The 18,547-nt window shown below is 36.3% G+C and overlaps 2 protein-coding genes across 3 annotated transcripts in view; one reads left to right on the forward strand and one right to left on the reverse strand.

The window, feature by feature from the left end:
• Positions 1-6,130, forward strand: part of grik5 (glutamate receptor, ionotropic, kainate 5) — an 87,624-nt gene extending 81,494 nt beyond the window's left edge. Inside the window, exons 19-22 of one of the 2 annotated variants that reach the window (XM_051130931.1) lie at positions 1,534-1,759; positions 2,131-2,259; positions 2,793-2,914; positions 4,809-6,130. In XM_051130931.1, the coding sequence (XP_050986888.1) occupies positions 1,534-1,759; positions 2,131-2,259; positions 2,793-2,914; positions 4,809-5,414 (1,083 nt within the window). In that variant the 3' untranslated portion in view covers positions 5,415-6,130. Of the gene's footprint in view, positions 1-1,533; positions 1,760-2,130; positions 2,260-2,792; positions 2,960-4,808 lie in introns of both variants that reach the window. The other variant, XM_051130930.1, reaches the window with a different exon arrangement.
• Positions 6,131-6,266: 136 nt separating this feature from the next.
• Positions 6,267-18,547, reverse strand: part of LOC127178213 (nectin-1-like) — a 38,513-nt gene continuing 26,232 nt past the window's right edge. The window contains exons 2-6 of the mRNA XM_051130935.1: positions 9,709-10,071; positions 9,322-9,430; positions 8,889-8,914; positions 8,494-8,525; positions 6,267-8,405 (exon numbers count right to left, since the gene is read on the reverse strand). Of these exons, the coding sequence (XP_050986892.1) occupies positions 8,208-8,405; positions 8,494-8,525; positions 8,889-8,914; positions 9,322-9,430; positions 9,709-9,991 (648 nt within the window). The 5' untranslated portion in view covers positions 9,992-10,071 and the 3' untranslated portion in view covers positions 6,267-8,207. The remainder of the gene's footprint in view (positions 8,406-8,493; positions 8,526-8,888; positions 8,915-9,321; positions 9,431-9,708; positions 10,072-18,547) is intronic.

Raw genomic sequence — 18,547 nt, forward strand, 5'->3', positions numbered from 1 at the left:
GTCTAATCCTGTTAGGAGAACTTTGAATAAGACTAAGCGCTGAAATTTAGGAAATTGAAGGTAGTTCTCTAATTTTGATCTCTACTGTATATGTGTGTGAAACGGACTGTAGATAAACAAAAAATATAAAACACAGACACTTGTTCTATCCATCAGTTGTTGGGTGGCGACAGATCTGAATTGCAGTCGACTGAAAGAATGGGGCAGGGTTTAATTGGCCTAAATAACCAGAGAGAAGTCAGTAATTTCACAGGAAGATTGAGTTAAGGCATTTTTATGACATTAAATTACAAGGTTACAAAATTATAATTACAATAAAAATGTAAATTGTCATGCTGTAGAAAGGGTCTGAATAATATGTGTCAATGGTATTTTTTACTACAATAAGCTGAATTATAAATGTAAAAGTTTTTTGTTGGAATACTGTCATTTTGTAGTGTTTGTGTTTGTCTCACTTAACTAATTTAGGATTTGCCTCTAATGCTTTAAAGGGGAAATTCACTTCCAGAACAAAAATAAAAAAATGTTTTTTAAGGAAAACATTTCAGGATTTCTCTCTATATAGTGGACTTCAATGTTTCCCGTTAGTTTAAACTTCCAAAATGCAGTTTAAATGCAGCGTCAAAGGGCTCCAAATGATCCCAGCCGAAGAAGAAGGGTCTTATCTAGCAAAATGATCAGCTATTTTTTCTTAAAAATTTAAATTTTTTTTGGAAAGGGTGTTTGATCTTCTTTGCATGTTTGTAAACACTGGGTCAGTACTTCTGCAGCAATGTAGGACGATTTTGAAGTTGGAGAATAAAATGAGATGGGAGTTTTTTGACATACCCTTAATGTCTTGACCCGAAACACACACAGTTCACGCAGAGCTACACAAGACAAGTATTTGAGGTTAAAAAGTATATAAATTGTCAATTTGTTGGGAAAATGACAGATTGTTTCACTAGATAAGACCCTTCTTCCTAGGCTGGGATCATTTCGACCCTTTTGAAGCTGCATTGAAACTGCATTTTGTAAGTTCAAACTCGCAGGCACCATAGAAGTCCACTATATGGAGAGAAGTCCTGAAATGTTTTCCTCAAAAAACATAATTTCTTATCAACTGAAGAAAGAAAGACATGAACATCTTGGATGACGATAGGGTGAGCAAATCATCTGTAAATTTTTGTTCTGGAAGTGAACTTCACCTTTAAGCACCTTCTTTCACTAAACATCTGTTGAAAGAAAAAAAATGCTTAAACATTTACAGGCCCAATTTTGTACAGTATTCATGAAAAGTGCCAGCAGGCATATATTTGCATATGCATTTGGATGGGTTTTATATCTCTTGTTTATTTTGTTGCTTGTAGAGTACCCTTGGCTTACAGACTATGTATTTTCTTCTCAGTTATTTGTTTGCTCAAGTGTTTTTACCATTTGTATGTGCGTCACTGTTTTTTTTTTTCCTCTTTGTTATTTTGCTTGTCAAATCATATTTAAATGTTTATTTATGATGCGTGCGCTTATGATGCATTGTCTCCTCCTCACTTTCAGAACTCTCGTTATCAAACGTACCAGCGGATGTGGAACTACATGTATTCTAAGCAGCCCAGTGTCTTTGTGAAGAGCACAGAAGAGGGCATTGCACGAGTCTTGAACTCCAAATATGCCTTTCTGCTTGAGAGCACCATGAACGAGTACCACCGCAGCCTCAACTGCAACCTCACCCAAATTGGAGGCCTGCTGGACACCAAGGGTTACGGAATCGGCATGCCTCTCGGTGAGAGATAGACATAATTACCACGGCAAAGTGATCACAACTCATCTTTCATTTTTTAAAAATCAAGCACTGTAACACACTTACATTGGAAGCCTCACAAACAATGTGGCAGCACTGTGAATCACAAGGTTTTTAAACCATAACACTTAAAAATGACATCTTTGCCAAAAAAAAAAAAACAAACCTTATCACTTTCACTTTGCATATATAAATGTCCAATCATTCATCTATAAAATCACCAATGAAATATGCAACTCATTTGACTTATCAGACAGGCTTGTTTTTACAGAAGTGAATTTTGTGCACAATTCATTGTCACTTCCTCATGCTAAATTGCCAAACACTGACAGTGGCATTATTCTGTCTCCCAGGTTCTCCTTTCAGAGATGAGATCAGTCTGGCAGTTCTGCAGTTGCAGGAGAATAACAGGTTGGAGATCCTGAAGAGAAGATGGTGGGAGGGAGGGCAGTGTCCCAAAGAGGAAGACCACCGCGCCAAAGGCATGAACCTATCCTACACTTCAACACAGTAATCTCATCCAATTCTCATCCCTGCTGAAAAATCCAGTTGGAACCGCATTCTGTGAAGAACATGTTAGTTGGTCGACCAGATACAGTGTTCCAAAAACAGCTGGTAGTTCCAAAAAAACAGCAGGTAGCTGGTTTATTTCTGGTCCAAGATGACAAGAAACAATGTATCAGCGTGTACCAACTCATAACCAGCTAACATGTTCCAAAACACAGCAGGGATTTCACACAAACTGTAGGGTGGGGACTTGGTTCTATCAGTTGTTTTGAGTGTATGGAGGCAGATCTGAACTGGGTTTTTAAGTCTGTCATTTTCAATTATTAAATTTTGTTAAAACATTTTCAAGAGGTCAAATTATCTTTTAAGATCAATTGCATTTACACAATACATAAGGTGAATTTGCACTTTGTACCGACTTCAGGAAAGTGAATTTATTGCATTCTATTACTGTGATGAAAGATTCATAGATGCGGATTGTTTAAAAGTGTTTAATTCATTGTTGCAGGTCTTGGGATGGAAAACATTGGCGGTATATTTGTGGTGTTAATCTGTGGCCTGATTATTGCTGTGTTTGTGGCTGTGATGGAGTTTGTGTGGTCCACACGCCGATCAGCTGAAACAGACGAGGTACGGCCTCTCTCCTGCGACCGCCAATATCACAGTCACACTACAGTAGGTTACAAAGCAACCCGCCGACTCCTCGCCTAGTGTGTGTTGTAGTCAAGTCAGTGGTTGTGTTATGGTGTGCATGTCTACTTGTGTATATATCTGTAATATATACTTATGTGATACAGTTGACATACAACTTGCAGAATCTGCAAAATTTTTATTATTTTAGCAAAATAAGTGGGTTCATACAAAACGCATGTTATTTTTTATTTAGTACTGACCCGAATAAGATATTTCACATAAAAGATATTTACATCTAGTCCACAAGAGAAAATAATAGTTGAATTTATGAAAATGAACCCATTCAAAAGTTTACAAATGCTTGATTCTTAATACTGTGTTGTTACCTGAATGATCCACAGCTGTGTTCTTTTGTTTAGTGATAGTTATTAATGAATCCTTTGTTTGTCCAACAAATTCTTTGGTTTTTCCACATTTTTGTGTATTTGAACCCTTTCCGACAATGACTGTACGATTTTGAGATCCATCTTTTCATGCTGAGGGAGTCATATGCAACTATTACAGAAGGTTCAAACGCTCACTGATGCTTCAGAAGGAAAAACGATGCATTAAGAGGCAGGGTAGGGGGTATCTTCTGTAGCTTCTGAATGGCAGTACTAAATGAAAAAAAAAAAGATATTTAGACAAAATAAGAAAAATGTACATCTTCATTCTGTTCAAAAGTGTACACCCCTGGCTCTCAATGCGTCATGTTTCCTTCTGAAGCATCAGTGAGCATTTGAACCTTCTGTAATAGTTGCATATGAGTTTCTCAGTGGTCCTTAGTGTGAAAAGATGGATCTCAAAATCAAACAGTCATTGTTGGAAAGGGTTCAAATACACAAAAATGCTGAAAAACCAAAGAATTTGAGGGATCTGAAGGATTTCTCTGAAGAACAGCAGTCATTTTAACTGTTCAGGACAAACAAGTGACTCATGAACAACTATCACTAAACAAAAAACACAACTGTGGATCATTCAGGTAACAACACAGTATTAAGAATTAAGGGGATGTAAACTTTTGAGCGGGGTCATTTTTAACTATTTTCTCTTGTGGACTATATGTAAACATATCTTATTACCTTATTCTGGTCAGTACTATAAAAAATAGCATGCATTTTATATGATCCCTCTTATTTTGTTAAAATAATAAATATTTTGCAGATTCTGCAAGGTGTAAATTTTTGACCTCAACTGTATATACAAAGGTTTGGAATAATTAGCATTATCATGAGGTAAGAAAATAAACTAATGGTATGTGCCCAAATCTAAAAAAAAAAAAAAGTAAAAATAGTATTTGGAAAGGCACAGAAAATGAATAATGTGTTCTACGGAGCCACTAAAGGGACACGGTTAGCCGCTTGCAGTACATTACAGTACATAAAATTTCACTTTCCACATAAACAGAGTAAGGAGAGAAAACTGAAAGGATGAGGGTGAATGATTTGTACATCCTGACCACCACTGACAAACATCTGATCTTGTAAAATGTGTGGTAAGTACTGTACTGTAAGTACTGCCGCTGTACTGTACTGTAAGTACTGCCGCTCCATACACAGAGTATGTGTGATCACAAATCGTAAAAAGCAAGTGATTTCAATGTCAGCATATTAATAACGGCTCCCTGATGACTGCAGTTTATATACAGTATAATTACCCAACGATATAATTGCGAGTGTAAGCACTGAAATATATTTTGTCCTCCCATCTCATATTTATCACCTTTAGGGGTTCCGTGGTACATTCATTTCCTTTCCGAACACAGGATTCAGATTCGGGCACATCCCTACTTCTGTGATATATTCTAGTCTTTCTTTGTTCAGGCATTTAATATGTTTTTCTAAATGTTCAGGTGTCTGTCTGTCAGGAGATGTTGACAGAATTCCGTAACGCCGTTTCCTGCAAGAAAAGTTCTCGTCTTCGTCGCCGCCGACCCCTGTCCAGCTCTCTGGCCCTTCGACACCCCACCCGCATCACTTTAGGGGCCCCGCGTCCCCTGCGCCTTGTCCGAGAGATGCGCCTTAGCAACGGAAAGCTCTACAGCGGTACCGGACCCCTGACTGGAAGTTCAGGGCCTGTGGGAGGCCCTTCTGACATGGGCCCCGGCCCCCAGCGACTCCTAGAGGACCCATTAGGTGCCAACAGCACCCCTACAGTGGCCCTGGGACCACCCGCAGTGACAGTGCCTCTGCCACGGGGCTGCACTCACGTGCGCATTTGCCAGGAATGCCGGCGTATCCAGAGTCTCCGCACAACCTCTTGCACACGTATCCCTCCCTCCTCGGCCCCTCTGCCTCGTCTGGCCCCGCCCCCTCCACACTCATCCTCCAATACAGACAGCGAAGGCGGCGGCGGGCCGAGCCCATGCCGGATAGGCCACTCCCCGCCAGCAAAAGGCTGCACTTTACCGCCACCTCAGTCTAGCAACAACACAGACCTAATGGGAGAGCAGAAATGAGAACAGAGAGACTGACGAAAGGGGGAGATCGAATTGTGAAGTTTTTGCAATATTTGCCCTCTTGTTCTAAATCACAGACAAATGTGCTTTCCATCTTTTATTTGGTATGGGAGAATTATCCTTTTCTTTTGGATAGCCATGTGTCATATCAATGATTCTTTTGTACTACTAAACAATGTACTATAAAATTGGCCGTGTCTGAAGCAACCTTGAAAATGCGATGGTAAAGACTGTCAAATTGAAGATTTAGAAATGCTACACGACAGAGATATTAAACTTCCCCATAATTCTGGTCTTCAGGCCGCAAACAGACGTCTACTTGCAATCAGAAGCTCGCCTTCCCTTCATGACTGAACTCTGTCTCTATGTTACGATAGAGGTCACACATAAGAAGGAGCACAGAGACGCTAACTTTTACCATTAAAGACTGAGCCAGACCGTGACAGAATGAGAGCACACGCGTTAATGGAGGACAATGACGCTATGAAACACACAAACTTGTTAATTAAAAAGATATTCTAAACAAATATTCTTACTTTTCTGTACTATACTTATTTTTAAATTCACTGTCTGTGTAATTTAATTCTGGGGTTGTGTTGTCTGAATTGGAAATTAAAAATAGAGATACTTTATTCAAACCGAGGTGATCAACTCTGACTGAATATGTTTGTTGTTGGAAATGAGGAGCTGTGTGTTCATTAAAATGTGGACTTTGATTTGTCTGCAAGAACTTGTGAGTCCGTAAACAGTGCTGGAAGTCATAACTTTATACCTCAACCCTAATTTGCACACATATGCTTGTTTGCATTCACCACAGATCAGAGTTTTTAGAAACAGAAAGTCCAGACATCTGGTGTTGTGGTTCAGCTTAAAAAAATTTCACACACATATGACTAATGGAAGAAAGAAGGAAATAGAAGACTCAGAGATGTTCTAAAACAACAGCGAACCTCTTTTTTTGTTATTACTTTAAAAAAAATTTCTATACAAATGTGTTTTGCATATAAAATGATGGTTATTTACATTAAAATTAGATTACATCTTGAGGTGCAGAGGATATTTTAAATGAATGTATCAGCGGGTCAGTTTTAGGAGTTGAGGGGCTTTTCCAACTAGTTGGATCATGTAATGTTAAAACTATAGACAAAGAAAATTCTTTGGAATAAAAATAATATATATTATTTTGTCTCTAACAACATGCATTTATTTATTTTTTATTTTTATTTTTTTGTGAACCCTTATGCTGTGTACAGACTGGCAGTGTTGGGGGGTAACGCATTAATGGTAACACAAGTTACGTAATATTATTACTTTTTCCAAGTAAAGTAACGCATTACTTTTTAATTGACAACAATATCTGAGTTACTTTTGTCAAAAAAGTAACGCCAGTTACTTTTCCTCCCATTTATTGATTAAAAGTTCTCCTGTCTCCATGTTGAGAGAAATCGGGAGTAAGATGTTAGTTCTAGAATAAATGTGAACATGCATTAATTCATCTCACTCACAAAAAACAGATTCAGTATTCATCAAAATGAATAAAAACTGTGAAATTCAACTTAGAATATGACAAAAACCTAGAATAATTAAATATGTTAAATACAGATATCCTTTATGCATTTAATCCCATTTTATTAACCAATGTATTTGCTGCCGACCTTCGATGATCCAATTCAACCATACTAATAAGCAAAAATTACTTAAGATAATCTAACATTTGTTTTCCATTTTTGATTGCTGAAGAGTTTACATTTTCTTTCTTCTGCAGTGTACAGACATGAATATACTTTTCTCAAAACCTGAGGCTTTTGGTGTGAAAAGGCTTTTACATTTGCCAAAAATATAACTTTTTATATTAAAAACAAACAAGAAAGCCCTACCCAGATTTAAAAAGTAACACAAAAGTAAAGTAATGCATTACTTTCCATAAACAGTAACTAAGTAACATAATTAGTTACTTTTTTAAGGAGTAACTCAATATTGCAACGCATTACTTTTAAAAGTAACTTTCCCCAAAACTGCAGACTCGATTGTGTTTTTCTGCAGACAATTTTGTTATTCAAATCTAAATCAAAGCCCACTAAGAGATGAAAATAAACTGACAATAATTGTTCACAGTGGCCTCGTTCACACAGCAGCAGAATGCGGTTGTCAATACCGCATTTGAGTCCTTAATACGGTTAAGTGCAAATTTAAAAGCTGCTGTCGGTTAATGATGATTTGATGGATGAACCCTCAGCTCGATTGGACACTTGTCGTGTCAGAAAGTGGTAATACTTTAAGTTTTACGGATGTTGCCATCTTTAATATTGCTTTGGTCTCTGTTGCTATGGTTACTCGTAAGGTATACAAGCTTGACTCCTGTTGCAGGTTTGTACAGACAGTATTCGAAAAGCTATAAATTACTGTGTGAACGGGACATTTCGAGACTCACACCTGTAAGTAAATGCGGTTGTCAATCCCCAAAACTGCCAGCATGAACACAGAGTATTGAAATCCAAATATATTATCGGTTTATTTCTTTCATTTTAAGAAGTACTGATGTGTGACTTCTTGCATAGACCACACACAGGCGTTACCTCTAAAAAGAGAGCACACATGCTTTTTAAACTGTCAGTGTCAGTTTTTGGGCCATTTCGGCAGTTCCACTGTCATTATCATAGCTGTAGTGTGGACTTCCCTATTGAACCATTACTAAAACTTTATAGTTATCATCTTCCCTTTATTGTCTCTACTGTTCTAAACACCTAATTCATTAATAGAAACCTATAGTGGATGTGACATTTGTACTCAAAATCAGTCTTTTTTCACCTGTGCGTACACAGTTTCCAGCTCTGCTAAGTGAAACGCCAAATCTAACTGATTGGCTTGCAGTAATGCTGATTCTGACCGACCACTGAAGGAAACTGCAGCGTATTCAATCTCCCCGGATGATGAGGTGCTTCTGTTAGCTTTGCCAGGTCTTCGTATTGTGACATCAGAATATGTGACATCCTAATACAGGAAAAGAGAAGTTGAGTTATTTACTGAAGCTCATGGTCTGTTTGACACTTGTGAAATATCATATGACTTGTTTATTCACCTGTTGTAGGTCACTGGGGCTCTGAGTTGTGTCTAGTAAAGAGGTAAAACACTTGTCAAATAGCAGCACGATACATGGATTCATAGAAGAGGAATGGAGTCAAAGGTCTAAAGGTGTGACTTAATAAAAGTGCAAGAGCAAAGAGGAAAGTAAAGAGCCCCACTCTACGACCCCCATCTGAAAGTCTGTCCCCATGACTCTCAATTTTGCAATTGGTCTTTACAGATCATAAAGTCAGATTTATATAATATTAATTCATTCATGTAAAGAAATTTACAAATGAGAAACATAAAAGTAATTTATCATACAAGAATCTGCAACATGTTCAGATTCACACTGATTATTTCCTTTAAAAATGAGATTTTCAACAGCCCATGCATGAAGTTTATACTTACAATAAAGGATAGTGCTGCTGGCTCGCCTACCATGTGTAGCAAAACGTAAAAAGAGACATGTTAAAGGGGTTTTAATGTCTTGTGATATACTTATCCTAAAAATAAATCCATTAGTTACAGCTGATTCTGTATTTACTATCAGTATGTCCTTTTTATTAGTTCCAGTGCAGATAAAGACAATGATGACAATGGCATATGTTGTGTTTTGTATACAAAAAATAATGCTGGCACATTATCTTGGTTTCACCTGTAGTATATGTACAAATGCAGATGTGTTTGATTAATCATATGAATCAAAAACTGAATAAAAATGGATATTGATTAATCTTATGAAAAATTAGAGAACCTTTGAAAATGGATTTGATCATTTCAGATCCTTGTGTAACATATTTTGATGTGTTTGCTAAATGCTAAATGTTTTGTAGTCACATACCGTCTGTTGCGCAGGAATAAATACCCCACAGCAGCTGTAATTACAGCAATGAACACTACAGCAGACACAATCCCTACAGCCTCAACGGTGGACAGAACAGGAGGACTGCCTGTGAACAAATCATCAAGAGAAGCTAATAATGCAGCAATTTACGAAATCAGTAGGAAATTTGGTGGTAAAACATCATTCATGATTGTAATGCACACGTTCTATCTTTCATGCTTATTTTGAGCTTTCATTCACTTTTTTGTGGTGCATTTGAAGTCAAGCATCACTATTACTTATGGTTAGGAATTTATTCTACACCATTAACTCAAAGTATTAAACTTTGGTGACTCACACTACACCATTTGTGATACTAACAAGAATGACACCATACTTACGTACCTTCTAACACTGTAAGAATGGTTTGTCCTTTATGACTGCCACTAGGGAAGGTTGTGTAGTCACAGCTGTAAACTCCCTGATCACTTATCTTCACATCTGTGATGATGATGGAGGCCTCATCGATTAGAGGAGAGCTCTTACTGAAGCTGACTCTGTCTTTCAGGAATGTGTCATGCAGAAAAAGGCCATTCATCTCACTAAAGACCATGATTGTATATTCACTGGACTCATTCTGCCACATCCACTGCACTTGTGTTATTTTGTCTTCTGTGTTTCCATGCATATATTGGCACAGAAGTGAGACATCATGACCATGGTACCCAGTAACCTTAAGATCAGTGACAACTTTCTGTCCTTGCAGTACTGAAAAAAAAAGATACACACACACACACACACACACACAGAGACACACACATATATATATATATATATATATATTCAAGGATTGTAAAAGGGTCTAATTGTAATGCTAATTTCAAGCAAGTTTGATTTATTAGTTTGTACAGGAAATTTCTCAAGACAGAATTACACAAAGTGCTTTATAAAAGTAAAAGTAAAGCACACACACACACACACACACACACATATATATATATATATATATATATATTCCATATTTCCTTAAATACATAAAATGTCTAATATAATAAAACAAATGTAAGATTAAAACAGCAATATTTGTAAAGATGGTCTGTAAATGTTACAAGAGATAATATAAATACTGTACGACAGCTGTTCTTTTAGCACTATAATCATTTCACAAAGGTTTTGATTATGTAGCTTTTAACTTTATACTGCATTTGCAGTCAAGACACAAAAAATATGCATAAAACTTGCTGCAGAATTTCTCTTTTGAATATTTTCAATAAAAAAACTGCAGCATATGACATTAGTTCAGTTTTTAAAATGTGAATAATCAGTAAATATTCACTAACCTAACACAGAGGTGCAAAACAACAGTAAAGGAATAAACACATTATGTAAATCCATCATAAGCTTTCATTTATAGAGCAACGACACAGCACCAGATCAACTTATAAAAACTGTTCAAAGTTCAGTCACATAAAGGGAAGTTAAAACAGCTGTCTACTACCCTGACAACTTGTAGATGAAGTTGTTTTAAAACAGAAGCAGAAAAAGCAGAAATGCTGAGAAAATGGTGGTGCATTTATATGATGGTTTCTGCTTGTGACTCACTTGTGATGTTCAGTTTCCATTTCTAATAATTCACATTTAATGACTCTAATCAACAAGAAAAAAAAAATATTAAAATTCATTGATACCACAAAATGTTTGTGTTTTAACATTTCAAAAATAGCATTACATCTAAAGAATCTTTATATTTACATTTGAAAGTTTGACATTTTAAGTTGTTAACTTTGATGTTGATGCCCACCCGTTAGATTTTCACAAGATCAAGGGTTTACAGTAGTGAAATAAAGGAAGAAAAATAAATAATAAAAGATGTATGGAAAAACATAGGCTAGTAAAACTATAACTGATTAAGTATAATTTTATATTTTCATCGAGTCAGTAATATTTTATTATTTGACATGATCAAACGTAAGTCTTGACCGTAGGTCTTGACTCGTGTTAATATCCAGTGCTAGGTGGCGCAGTGAACTCTCTGCATTCTATAACAGTCGTTTATCATTAACTGAAAACTGATGTAAATAGTTCGGATGATTTGAGCATCAGCTCCTGACAGATGAGAGCTCGATCATGGATTCTCATGGTTTGTACTGGACCCTGTGGATGTTGTCGTGTTTTGGTGAGTCTTTTTAGAAATTCAAAAACGTTGTTTAGGGTGTTTTGATGTGGTGGTTAGTTTCTGTAAAGAACTAGTTAGCTGGGCCTATTTTAATTATGTAATTACAGAAAAATGTGTGTCTGCCAACTAGAACTTAAGCTACAAAACTATTTTACTACAAAGTTAAATATTTGTTCCAAAAAAGTATTTCTCTTTTTGTCTTTCTTTCTTTCTTTGACATAGGCCAATATTTAAGTGAAGATCTGCAGTTTTCTGGTCCAGCTAATGGAGCAGTAGGAGAAAGTGTGGTGTTTGCCCCTGATAACCCACCCTCCACATCAGTTGATGTAGTTCAGTGGAATTTTGGAACAACTACTGTAGTGACAGCACTGCCTGATTCAACTATAATATCCTCGGCATACAGAGACAGAGTCCATTTTGACAACAAAACTTTTGCTCTGGAGCTCCAGAACCTGAGACTGGTTGATTCTGGAATATACAGACTGACTGTAATACCTAGTACTTCACATAAGCTTACAGGAGAAACTTCACTACAAGTTTTCGGTGAGTGTTGCAAAAGAAAAAACAAAACAAAATAAAACAAAACCCTTTAGTATATTTACCATAGGCTATATAGGCCTAATAGGTTATTGTCCGAAATAAATTAAAAACATTTGTGAAGGGGAGAGAGAGAAAAAAAGCAATTTAATATGCTGTAACTAAACGTGTGTGTAAAAATGGCATTATAACAGTTAAAGTGGCAAGCAGTAGTACTAATGAGAATGTAATAAAAATAATGATAGTAAAAGTAATAATAATAAGGATTTAGGTAACGATAGGCACATGTCTGCTGTTATTCACATGAACTGTGTGTTTTTTTTTCTAGTAAACCAGATCTGACATTCTCATGTCCCAAAGGTGGAATTTTATTAAAACTATAGCCTACATATTTAAACTTTTTAAATGTTATTACATGGAAATAACATTGAAACTTTCTACCTTCATCATTTACTTTCAAATTTCTTCTAGACCTCAGTTTTTTTTTTTGGTTGTTGTTGTTGTTGTTTTACTCTTGTCTCAGACCCAGATTTTAGGCTTCTATTAATCAAAATCCATTGAAATAAATTATACATGTTACAAATGATGACAACTTAAATAGACACTGAAATAAACATATTGCTCTGAGGCACACATATTTAAACATAAAATATTGTTCATTGTTGGGCGTTCTGTACCACCTGCCTCTCCAGACGGTGTAGACAGACCTCAAATGTGAATTTTAAAGCTGCTGTGTTTTTATAAACTTAGTTGACAAGTTGCTAAATAAGTATTATATTAGTTATTTTTTAATGTAACATAACTAATTTTTGCTGTTTTTATAAACAGAAATAAATTTAGTACTCACTAAATGTGAAAAAATAGTTTTTAGATTCAGTGTCTTTGTTTTGCCTCTCACTCACACAGAAAATATATCTAATGTCAGACTTGATGGTCCAGAAGAATCATTAATAGAGGGAGAATCATCTGCTAACATCACCTCTGAGGGAACTGGCAACATCACCTCTGTGCAGTGGATGAAAGATAACAGTCCTCTGTCTCCTAGCAACAGCATCATCTTCTCATCTGATAACAGATCAGTGTCCATCAGTCCAGTGCAGAGATCAGACAGTGGAGAATATCAGTGTACATATACAAACCCTGTCAGCTCTGAGACGGTAAAACTCAGTCTGATCATCAACTGTGAGTGTTAAACATTCAAACATCAAGATGATTTGAGCTCAAATCTGATGAAATACAGACATTCTTCAGTGCTCAGTTTGTTCCTCTAACAGTGAGTCTCTTGTCTGTGTTCTAGATGGACCAGATGATGTTTCTATTAAGGGTGAGGATGTGGTGGATTTAGGGGTTCGTGTGTCGCTCTCTTGCTCTGCAAATTCTCAACCTTCTGCCTCATTCAGCTGGAAGTTTAATGGATCAGACACTGGTGTGACCACAGACACATTCATCATAGATCAGACTGACTTCACACACAGTGGAGATTATGAATGCACAGCTTTGAATAGTGTCACAAAGAAAAGCGCCACACAAAAACATGCTTTACTAGTTAAAGGTAAGAATAGTTAAAACCAACCTGAAATGAGTTCTCAACTTTTGATTACTAATGCTATCACCTTAAATTTACTATAATAATTTACTGTATTATATTGTTGTTTCCTGTATCTTTGTTATAGTTGGTGGAGGTGGAGGTGGAGGAGAGGAGGTGGAGGAGGGCTGACAGCAGGAGCGATAGCTGGGATTGTCATTGGGGTTTTAGTGGCAGTTGCAGGCATTTGTGGCTTGATTGTCTATTTAACAATAACTAAAATGTGAGTTTTTGAAACCTCACAGATTTAACAACAATCAATGTGAGTTTTTGAAGTCCTTTTATGATGTTCCAAATATTTAGGTCATACATCCATGTGACCTTTGAAGTCCTGAATGATGAAAATCTTTTTCATACATGTGTCAAGTTATGGTGACTTTCCCTTGGAAAGTGTAAAATATTTTTGTGATATTTCATACATACAGTAATAACAAAATGACCATGATCTTAGTGGAAAAGTATGACTGCCTATTCATGAGACAGAAAAAAAAAACCCCATCTAGTTGTAACACAATGTCTGTCTTTACACCACAGCCCAAAACTAAACCTACAACAAAAGAGACCAGCAAGTGAAGGTATGTTTACTATTTATTCATAATGACTTAAATTTGATCTGATTGAACAAGACCTATTATGATCATGACCATCCCATAATAGATTTTAGAACTGACTGAGTGTTTCTTTCTTTAACCAGCAGCACAAAAAAGACAGGAGACTGTGAGTGACTTTCCGTTTTTTTGTTACATTTTGTTTCTCTGGATAACTGATCTAAAACTGTAAATCTGATGTCAAATGACACATTTGAGAGTAAAGGTGTTTTTTAGTGGTTTCAACTGAGATTTAGTTTTTCAGTCTCTTCTGACTCTTGATCTTTTATCTCATAGAGGTAATTAAAGAGTTTATGGCTTTTATGGCAGGTGACATGAGTTTATTTTTACAGTCAGTTCAAATGGACTTTAATCTTTCACATATTACTGCACAAAGACATGCTTTGAAGTTTAAAGATTAAATTTGAGCTATGGATATTGACAGATATCCAGTCATTATGATATTTATAGCCATTGCCACAGACAATAAAAGACTTTTTTGTTTCACCATTTAATCACTTTCAACTGATCATCATTTGATGACTTTGTAATTTAACAAAAACAAATTACTCTTTGTAGGATTATGAAGAAATAAATGATTTCCAGAGGACTAATGGAGAGGGATCAAATTCAGGGAATATGAGTGAATCTAGTCTGTATGTGAATCTCTATGAAAATGTAAGACATGGAGTTTCAAACAGGCCAAGGGCTCCTACTCCTCCTCAGGTGAGCAGTTTCATAATATTTAAGTCGAGTTTATCCCATTGTAAAGCATCATATGTGTGTTTTGTTTGCATCACAAAATAAGTGCTATTTATTCTGTTCTGTAGCTTTGCAATAAAACAATAAAAAAAAATAATTTGGTTGGTTTATTCTATATTGTGTAACTCCTCCATTCAGGTATCAAACCCTTCTCCTGCGCACAGGTGACTAAATTAAGACACTGAAATCTACCACATTGAGTCTTCCTGCATATTGCACATTTATGTGCTATTTGTGTACTTTATATGCATATTTACAGATCTGGTAATAAAAAGATGTTTATGTGCAGGTCCACATGGGACAGAGTCAGTAGAAAGCAGATTAAACACTCTGTCCATGTTTATTTATTCCATATTTTGGCTAGTTTGATTATGCTGTCAGTTGCACTTAGCTCTGTTTAATACACATGGAGCATTATTAAACCCATTTTGTAGATTTTCTCCTGAAATCATGGCAAAAACTGTGATAAACATCCACAGATTTCAACTGGTCCTGCTGATGTATAAAATATGATCTGTAATATCTGAACAGTCCATGCACTTTTCTCTAAATGTTTACAGTATTTTAGGGTAACCATTCATTTTGTTTTCTATTGCAAATGAGTTTCATCAAAAGGGTGTTGTTGTGTTTAGCTACTATTAATCACATACAACCTCTCAGAAATCATTAGACATAAGATCTCATTTTTTTTTTTCTGAACTGGGCAAATAAAAGAAGATAAAACTGTGATATAGTGGGTAATACAAAACAAAGGCCACATTCATGACTTAATTTACCTTTAGACCTGAACACCATGTCACTTAGGGAAAAGAAATAAGGAAGTGATATTCTGTTCTGATCATAAAAGTGAACAAATTTATGAGACTTATTTTTTTGGAGTTTATTATCTGATTACTTAACTATGTTGTTCATTTTCTTTTCCAACGAATGTGATACAACTATTGCCCTGTTATTTCCTTTATAATTTATATAAACTTCCAGTGACAGATGAATTACATTTGTGCCAAATAAAGAGTTCATTACTGGTTCTGTTTTCCAGATCTTTTGTAAATGTATTGTGGTGTGACATTGCAACCTTCTCTCTGATTTTCAGTAGATTTGTAAAAGGACATTTCAAATATTTGTAAATAAAATCTTAATACAGTTTCTGAAACTCTGCAACTTTTAGTATTTTTTCTTTACACTCTGCACACAAAACCCCCAAAATAAACACACAATATGTAAAACATCACACTTAAATTGCAAAAGAAACTCTTCATTTAAACTATTTTTAATCTTAAAATTGTGTTTTTGCATCATAACTTCACACAAAACCATCAATTGATTATCCATATAGAGTAACTTGAATGTGATAAATGTAAAACACTTCTATCTTGTGTCTACGTGTACATGAATGTGCAGAAATACTATATTTTGTATATGTATATTCAGTATGTACTTACATTATGAATAGAAAACTTAACATACATAATAGTAAAATATCAACCAACCTATGATATTTTATATTTCATCATTATTTAAAAATGCTAATATTTTTATAGTGCAGAAATATGTCTGGCTTTTTACTGCAATTATTGTTAGTTGTTTATAATTGGTGTAACTGCAGGGAAAAAAACAAGTGGTTGGTGAATAAGTTTTCTTCACTGACTGATTGATTGATTGACACAGGACAATATTTAGGTGAAGATCTGCAGTTTGTGTCCGCTCCCGCAGGAGCCTTCTCTGTATTTCCACACTGCGGTAACAGTGATTGCTCCCGCAGGAGCCTTTCCTCCTTTTTCCCACTGCCACAGCAGGGCCTGCTCCCACAGGAGTGTCGCAATTTTAGCTCAAAGGGAAATGTATATAAATAATTACAATTAATTATGATTAATTACAATTATTTATATCAGCTGCCAGTAGTAACTGTAGCAGAATTAGTTTTTCATCAACTAATCTGTTCGCCCAGCGAACATTCAGTATAATTTTTATATCAACTCTAAGAAATGATATTTCCTTGGCCACAGTAAATAACTTTCTTAAAGTACCATTGCATTAGAGCATGTAGCTCGAATTAGAATCGTAAAGGGATATTAATTTTGCAACGCAGAATCAGAATCAAAACGCATGTAATTTGTGCACAAGAGTTTTATTAACGAAGGACTAACACATAACTAATCTAAACAAACAAACAAACACAAAGCCACTCATACAAGGGGGAAGGGTCAGTGAGAAGCAGTTAGAGAGAGACAAGGAAATGAAACTATGAAGAGAGTCAGTTAGCCACCTGAGTAAAACCATCAGTGCTGTCTACAGCTTATACTAAACCTCTGTTTGTTTAGTTAAATGTACGATACTTGCATTGCCTTGGTCGTTGAACAAGTGTCCAAATGCAGTCTCGGGCGAAAGTCTTGATGGTTGGAGCAGTGGTGTTTTTGGAATCGTGATCACGTTCTTCTGGGTCCGAAGAGTGATGAACTCCAAAGATGTTCTGACTCGATGGTGACTGGGAGTTTCTTCCCATGTGAAAAGTGAAGAAGAATCAAGAGCTGAGAGGGACTCAGCTGAAGTCCTGTGATCTTTGGGGAATGGAAAGACAAGGCCCAAGCGCGCTTAGGGAAGTCCTGAAGAGTTCTAGCTCATCTTCTGAGATGAGTCATGAAGATGAATTCCAGGGTTGAGTGGAACTGTCTGGCTCTTTGTGGTCGAGAGCCACAGCTCTGTATGTTGGGCCTGTTGGGCCCACCGGGCACACCCTGTGCTGGCTCTGGCCCCCGTGGGTTCCTCCACACGGGCTGCAATCGGAGGGTTTTGCAGAAGAGAGCGAAGTGAAGAGAGTAAGAGAGAGAGGCAATCAATTGTTTGATGCCTTTAAGCTCTCTGGAGGCTGTGCCTCCAGGAGGTCCACAAACCAATGGTAACTTTCACCTTTGGAGAGAAAGTTTACGACTCTTTGTCTGTGAGCCTGGTATTTTGCATATGTAATTCGATTGGGTGTTGATGCAAAACTACTAAGGTTTCTTAAAACACTAACATGTTGCAAAGGTATCAACATATAATATACACCATCATTTAGATGATCAAAATACAAATTCAAAGAGACCAAACATGGCATATGTGGGTTATACGGCTAGTCATCTATCATAACACATACAGAAACAGTAGAAAGACAAATACAAATACAACAGACAAAATTAAAATACAGTGCAGCAGTACTGTACACAATGACCTGGGCTATGTGTGATAGGAAGGTCAAAGAAAGGTTTTTCTGTGAATGAATAGGAAAGAGTCTATTTCTTATAGGCATTGTGTCTTTCCTATGGGCAAATGTAGCATGGGCAAATGTGCATTCCTCTGGGCAATAAAACCTCTTATCAGATTGTCGTCCTGGCAACTGAGCGCTTTTGGGGTGTTAGTTGCTTTGGGGGGTTGTCTCCAGAGCTCCAGCATATAGCTGGCTTGTTGGGTTTAAAGACTATTTGTTAAATATAACAATTAATGTATGTCTGATTGGTCCAGATGCTACAGGAGCTTCCTGTATATTCCCCCACTGCTGCAGCAGTATCTGCTCCTGCCGCAGTAGTGTTGCTTCTGCAGGAGCCTTCTCTGTACTTTCTC

This window comes from Labeo rohita, chromosome 16 (assembly GCF_022985175.1).
Source record: "Labeo rohita strain BAU-BD-2019 chromosome 16, IGBB_LRoh.1.0, whole genome shotgun sequence".
NCBI lineage: Eukaryota > Metazoa > Chordata > Actinopteri > Cypriniformes > Cyprinidae > Labeo > Labeo rohita.